At 43.3% G+C, this 6076-nt stretch overlaps 1 protein-coding gene across 3 annotated transcripts in view; it reads left to right on the forward strand.

Annotated features, from left to right (window-relative positions):
* CENPP (centromere protein P) overlaps positions 1-6076 on the forward strand; it is a 60354-nt gene that overhangs the window by 7525 nt on the left and 46753 nt on the right. For all 3 annotated transcript variants that reach the window (XM_015559827.1, XM_015559825.1, XM_015559826.1), the window contains exon 3: positions 2328-2416. In XM_015559827.1, the coding sequence (XP_015415313.1) occupies positions 2328-2416 (89 nt within the window). The remainder of the gene's footprint in view (positions 1-2327; positions 2417-6076) is intronic.

Below are 6076 nucleotides of genomic sequence, written 5' to 3' on the forward strand. Positions count from 1 at the left end.
CAGTTTAAGAAACCATTGTAGCCCTCAAGTCAAAAAGTTTGCCCACCCCTGGGTTAGGGGCAATCAGGCTGGCAGGCAGAGGAGGTTAGGGGCGATCAGGCAGGCAGGTAGGTGAGCGGTTAGGAGCTAGCGGTCCCAGATTGCAAGAGGGATGTCCTACTGCCGGTTTAGGCCCAACCCTGTGGTATCGGGCCTTAACCGGCAGTCAGACATCCCTCAATTGGTCCCTGATTGGAGAGGGTGCAGACTGGGCTGATGGACCCCCCTCTCCTCATGCATGAATTTCATGCACCAGGCCACTAGTATAATTATAAGTTAAGTGTATCTTTAGAAATACATTTCTAGTAGAATGCTAGGTCAAAGGAGATGTACATGTAAATTGTGATTGATAGTATCAATGTTTTTACCTTTTTACATGTTAAGCAGATTTTTAGAGTTGAGACTGCTAAAGAAACAAACAATGGTGAAGACACAGCTACCTTCTCTATACTAAAACATTTATTTTAAACAAAATTTCCACTAGATGGAGATGTTTAGCTATCAGAAAATTTAAATAATTTCTGTCTTATAGAATGTTGTTATAATAAAACTAGAGGCCCAATGCACAAATTTTGTGCAAGAGTAAGCCTTCCTTCCCCTGGCTGTTGGCACCGGCTTCCCTCTGGCCAAGGGAAAATTATATTAAATTAGAATTTTAATTAAAATTCTGTATCACAAGGTTCCAAACAAAATGTACCCGATGACATTTGTGAATGAAAGAAAACACTGAAATCCAATATAGGATGCCTCATGAGCAATATGTAAATCTTGAAAAGTTAATAGGACCCCTTTCTTGAATGTACATACCCACATTTCTTCGTATTTTTTTATTTTATTTTTTAATCTTCACACAAGGATATTTTTTTCATTGATTTTTAGAGGTGGGAAGGAGGGGGAGAAACATTGATGTAAGAGAGACACATCAGTTGGTTGCCTCCTGCACACACCCTGACCAGGACCGGGTATGGAGCCCTCAACCGAGGTACGTGCCCTTGACCTAACCCAGGACTCTTCAGTTCGTAGGCTGACGCTCTGTCCACTGAGCCAAACCAGCTAGTGTTCTTTCTTCCTTTTTTTTTTTTTAAACCCTCACTGGAGGATATGTTTTTTTGATTTGAGAGAGAGGGGAGGGGAGAAAGAGAGAGAAACATCAATGTGAGAGAAACATTGACTGGTTGTCTCTTGTACGTGCCCTGATCAGGGATTGAACCCGAAACCCAGGAATGTGCCCCAACCAGGAATCGACGCTCCAACCAACAGAGCCACCGGCCAGGGCACACCCATAATTCTCAGGTTTTAGGAAAGAGAGAAGTTGGGACTGAAGTTAAGTGGACCTTGGTAGAAGTGAATGTGTTGCTGAGACTCAGACACTGTGTGTGAAGTCAGCTTATCAGCTACCTTTCCTTGTTTACCAGTTGGGAGGATTGACTTGGTTAACAGTAGACAGACCAGAGAGAGGTGGGAAAAGAGTATCTTGAAGTCAGCATTTTAGTGGCTGAACAGAATCCAGACCTGCCCTCCCCGCCAAAAAAACAAGAACAAGAACAAAAACAAAAACAGAGAGGCCAGTAAATCCTACGCTTTCTGCTGATAGGATTATCGTCCTGTCCTGAGGTGTGAAAGCCCAAGTCTACACACCCACACACACTCCAACAACAGACATGCACATCCCTGGGATTTCTTTTTTCTTTTTTGTAACAGATCCATTGAGTTATAATCCACATGCCATATAATTCATCCACTTAAAGAACACATTCAGTAGTTTTTAGTATGGTCACAGAGTTGTACAACCACCAGTACATCAACATGTGAATTGTCTTTTACCTTCGAGTTTTCAGTTAATGTGCTTTGCCTTTTTCTTTTTGGTTTTCCTATCTGTTGTATTTATGGTAAAGTTTTTCTTCCGATGGTTGCTTTTTCTTTATAAAAATTATTTTTATATAGGTATTTTGAGTGTTTTATCTAATTTGCATACTTTTTTCTATTAGCATTTTGTGGATAGTTCTTCCTTGCTGAGTTACCAGTTAAATGAATATTTCCTCCTAGTATTTTATTGTTCACATTTAAGTAATTCATTTGCAGTGCATTTTGGTTTTGTTTGTATGTAGCACCAGGTCTGAGTTTTATTCTTTTGACAAGTAGGCAATATTTCTAGAAACTTCTGTAGATTACCTTTTCCTATTAGGTGGCAGCATTTCATTTTTCATAAATTTAAAAAATATTTTTGTTTTTTTATTTTATTTAAAAGTTGACTGTGTTCTGATACATTAACTTTTCTTAAATTTTAGAACAAGGAAAATTTATCTTCCATTATTACTGACCTCAACATAATAATGGAGTCCACCGCATATTCAGAATTAAGTGAATTTGTATCTAGGTAAGATAATTTATAAATTTATTTTTTTACGGATTGTTTTCACTCTATAGTTTTGAGTTTACCTTTTCTCCCTTCTTGATTGATAAATATCAAAATATATCTGAAAGTATGACACCATTTTTATGGGTTATATTTAAGCCTATATTCTTTATAGCTATTCTTTCATTCAATAAAAATTTATTATGCATTTACTCTGTGCTAGGCATTAAAATTAAATTCTGAGCAAAACCAGATATAAGCCTTAATCCTCATGGAATTTGTAGCCTAGGGAAAGGGCAGTTGGGGGTGACCAGGCCAGCAGGGGAGGGCAGTTGGGGGGGACCAGGCCTGAAGGGGAGGGCAGTTGGGGGCCATTGGGCTGGCAGGGGAGCAGTTAGGTTTCGATCAGGCTGGCAGAGGAGTGGTTAGGGGGTGATCAGGCTGGCAAGCAGAAGTGGTTAGGGGCAATTAGGCAGGCAGGCGAGCGGTTGGAAGCCAGCAGTCCCGGATTGCAAGAGGGATGTCCGACTGTCGGTTTAGGCCCGATCCCTGTGGCCCCCACTGGGGGGCTTGACCAGTCACCACAGCAGAGACCCCAACCTTGAAGGGGTGTGGCCAGCCTGGCTGGCCCTCAGCCCCTCACCCAGGCTGGCCATACTCCCATGGGGTGAGGGTCCCCGGTGAGGGGCTTGGCCAGCCTGCAAACAGCCATCAGCATCTCACCCAGGCTGGCCAGGCACCCCACCAGGATCCCCCTCCCTGAATGGGGTGTGGCCAGTCTGAAAACAGCCCTCAGCCCCTCACCCAGGCTGGCCAGGCACCATAGCGGGGACCCTACATGGCCAGCCTAAAATGGCCCTAAGCCCTTCACCCAGACTGGTGAGGGACCCCAACAGCAGGGACCCCAACCTTGAAGAGGGTGTGGCCAGCCTGAAAACAGCCATCAGCCCCTCACCTGCAAACGGCCCTCAGCCCCTCACCCAGGCTGGCCAGGCACCATAGCGGGGACCCTAACCTTAAAGGGGGTGTGGCCAGCCTGAAAACAGCCCTCAGCCCCTCACCCTGTGGGATCAGGCCTAAATCGGTAGTTGGACATACCCCGAGAAGTCCTAGATTTTAGAGGATGCAGGTTGGGCTGAGGGCCCCGCCCCCCCTCCCCCGTGCACGAATTTCGTGCACCGGGCCTCTAGTAGTAAATAATGCTGCAGTGAACATAAGGGTGCATATATCCTTGTGAATAATTTTTTTCAAATTCTTCAGGTAGATACCCAGAAGAGGGGTTCCTGGGTCATATGGTAACTCTGCTCTTAATATCTGAGGAACCTCCATACTGATCAGCATAGCTCTCTTTAGTCTCGGTGGATCTTCCCTGTGCCTGGCTGAGGCCACAGGAAAAGATCCCAAGGCAAGCTGAGCCTTTATTTTATAGTGAGAGGTAAACAAGGTAGTGGTTTCCATAGTTACACAGTTCTTGTGAGTTTCACTTGTTTTGGCCACTTTCTGCCCTTCCCTCAGCCCAGGGGTGGGCAAACTTTTTGACTCGAGGGCCACAATGGGTTCTTAAATGGACCTGAGGGCCAGAACAAAAGCATGGATGGAGTGTTTGTGTGAACTAATATAAATTCAAAGTAAACATCATTACATAAAAGGGTACGGTCTTTTTTTTTTTAGTTTTATTCATTTCAAAACTGCTGCCCCTCCTCCCCCGCCCCCGCTGCTTGCCCACGGCTGCCTCAGCCCATTAGCTTCCCAGATAAGATCTAGAGAGCCTCATAAAGTCAAGCCTAATTATGCTAAGAGGACTGTGCCCTCTAAGCTGGGAATTGTTTGTGACTTTGCCAACTGGTCAGTCCGAGGCTTAACCCTATATCAGCTGCCCACAATCAGTGTTTCTATCTCTCTCTCTTTCACTACACCTCCCTATAAAAATCAATAAAAACATATTTAAAAATTATTTTCCCATATACAAGTGGGTTTGTTTCTGTCCTCTCAGTTCTGTTCCATTGGTCTTTGTATCTGTTTTTCTCCCAATACCATTCTTTTTTATGATTGTTGCTTTGAATTATAGCATGAAGACAGAGTGTGTGACACCTCCAGCTTAATTTTCTTTTCTTGGGGTTACTTTGGCAATTTGGGATCCTTTATGTTTCTATCCAAATCTGATGATTTTTCTTCTATTTCTTTTAAAAAACAACATTGGGATTTTGATGGTGATTGCATTAAGTCTGTATATTACTTTGGGTAATAAGGCTATTTAAACAGTGTTGGTTATCCCAATTTGTAAACATGGAATATCTTCCCATTTCTTTGTGTCTTTTTAAATCTCTTTTAGTAATACCTTGTAGTTGTCAGTATATAGGTCCTTCACATTCTTTAAGTTTGTTCCTGGGTATTTTATACTTTTTGTTATAATTACAAATATAATTATTTTTTTCATTCCCCCCCACCCCCATGAAATTTAATTGTTAGTAAATGGAAATGTAATGGATTTTTGTACATTGATTTTTTTATACTGCTACTTTATTGTATTTCTTTATTGTTTCTAATAGTGTTTTTGGTGGAGTCTTTAGGGTTTTCTGTATACAGAATCATACCATTTGCAAAAAGTGACACTTTTCCTTCTTCTTTCCCAGTTTGGATGCCTTTTATTTTTTTTGCCTGATTGCTCTGGCTAGGACTTCCAGAACTATCTACACTAATAAAATTAACCATCATTCTATTACCCCGCCACTCTGCTACACCCACAAGCCACGCCCACCAGCCAGTCAGGAGCGAGTATGCAAATTAACCCAACTAAGATAGCGGTGGCCATAGAGCTGGAGCAAGCAGGAGACTTGGGTTGCCCCCGGTGATGAAGGAAGCCAAGCTTCCCCCCTGCCTTGGCGGCACTGGGCTTAGCTCAAGGCTACAAAGTTTCAATTATAGAAGATAAATAAATCCCAGATACCTGCTTCCACCCACCTTGGCTGGTCTGGTGCTAGTGCATGTCAAAACGTGGTCGTCCAGAAGGTCGTTCTGCTGTTCGGTCATTTGATGCATATTATACTTTTACTAGAGGCCCGTTTGCAGGAAGATTCCTGCAAGAATAGCGCTTCGCTCATGTCTCTGCCACTCCTACCCCGCCCTCTCTGCCGCTTCTCTCCCACCCGTCTCTGCCGCTTCTCTCCTGCCCGTCTCCATTACCTCGGCTCCATTGCTTGGCTTCCTTCTACAGTGTCTTCAATCGTCGCCCCCAGCTGGTATATGCAAATTAGCCCCATCTTTATTGGTGGTTAATTTGCATATCGCTCTGATTAGCCAATGGTGGGCATAGTGAAGGTACAGTCAATTTGCATCTTTGTCTATTATTAAATAGGACTAGTAGCCTGGTGCTATTGAGGAAAAAAAGTGATATTACAAAACAGAAGACACGAACAGTGTCTTATCACCTGCAGGCATCCATTAAAAGACCTATTTAAGGATTTATTTGAGGAAGAAGACATACTAATTCGGAGGAATGGTGTGGGACAAAGGAAACAGAGCACTAATGGGAAAACACACTGTATGCCATTCTCCAGACACCCCTGAGTGGCCATAAGCACTGACGGGCCTCCTTCATAATCAGAGGAAAACGGAGGGAGATAAAGGACAGGCAGCGTCACACTCACCAGGTTGGAGAAAATGAAAAAGTGCAATAAAACA

This window comes from Myotis davidii, unplaced genomic scaffold (assembly GCF_000327345.1).
Source record: "Myotis davidii unplaced genomic scaffold, ASM32734v1 scaffold315, whole genome shotgun sequence".
In the NCBI taxonomy this organism is placed as follows: domain Eukaryota; kingdom Metazoa; phylum Chordata; class Mammalia; order Chiroptera; family Vespertilionidae; genus Myotis; species Myotis davidii.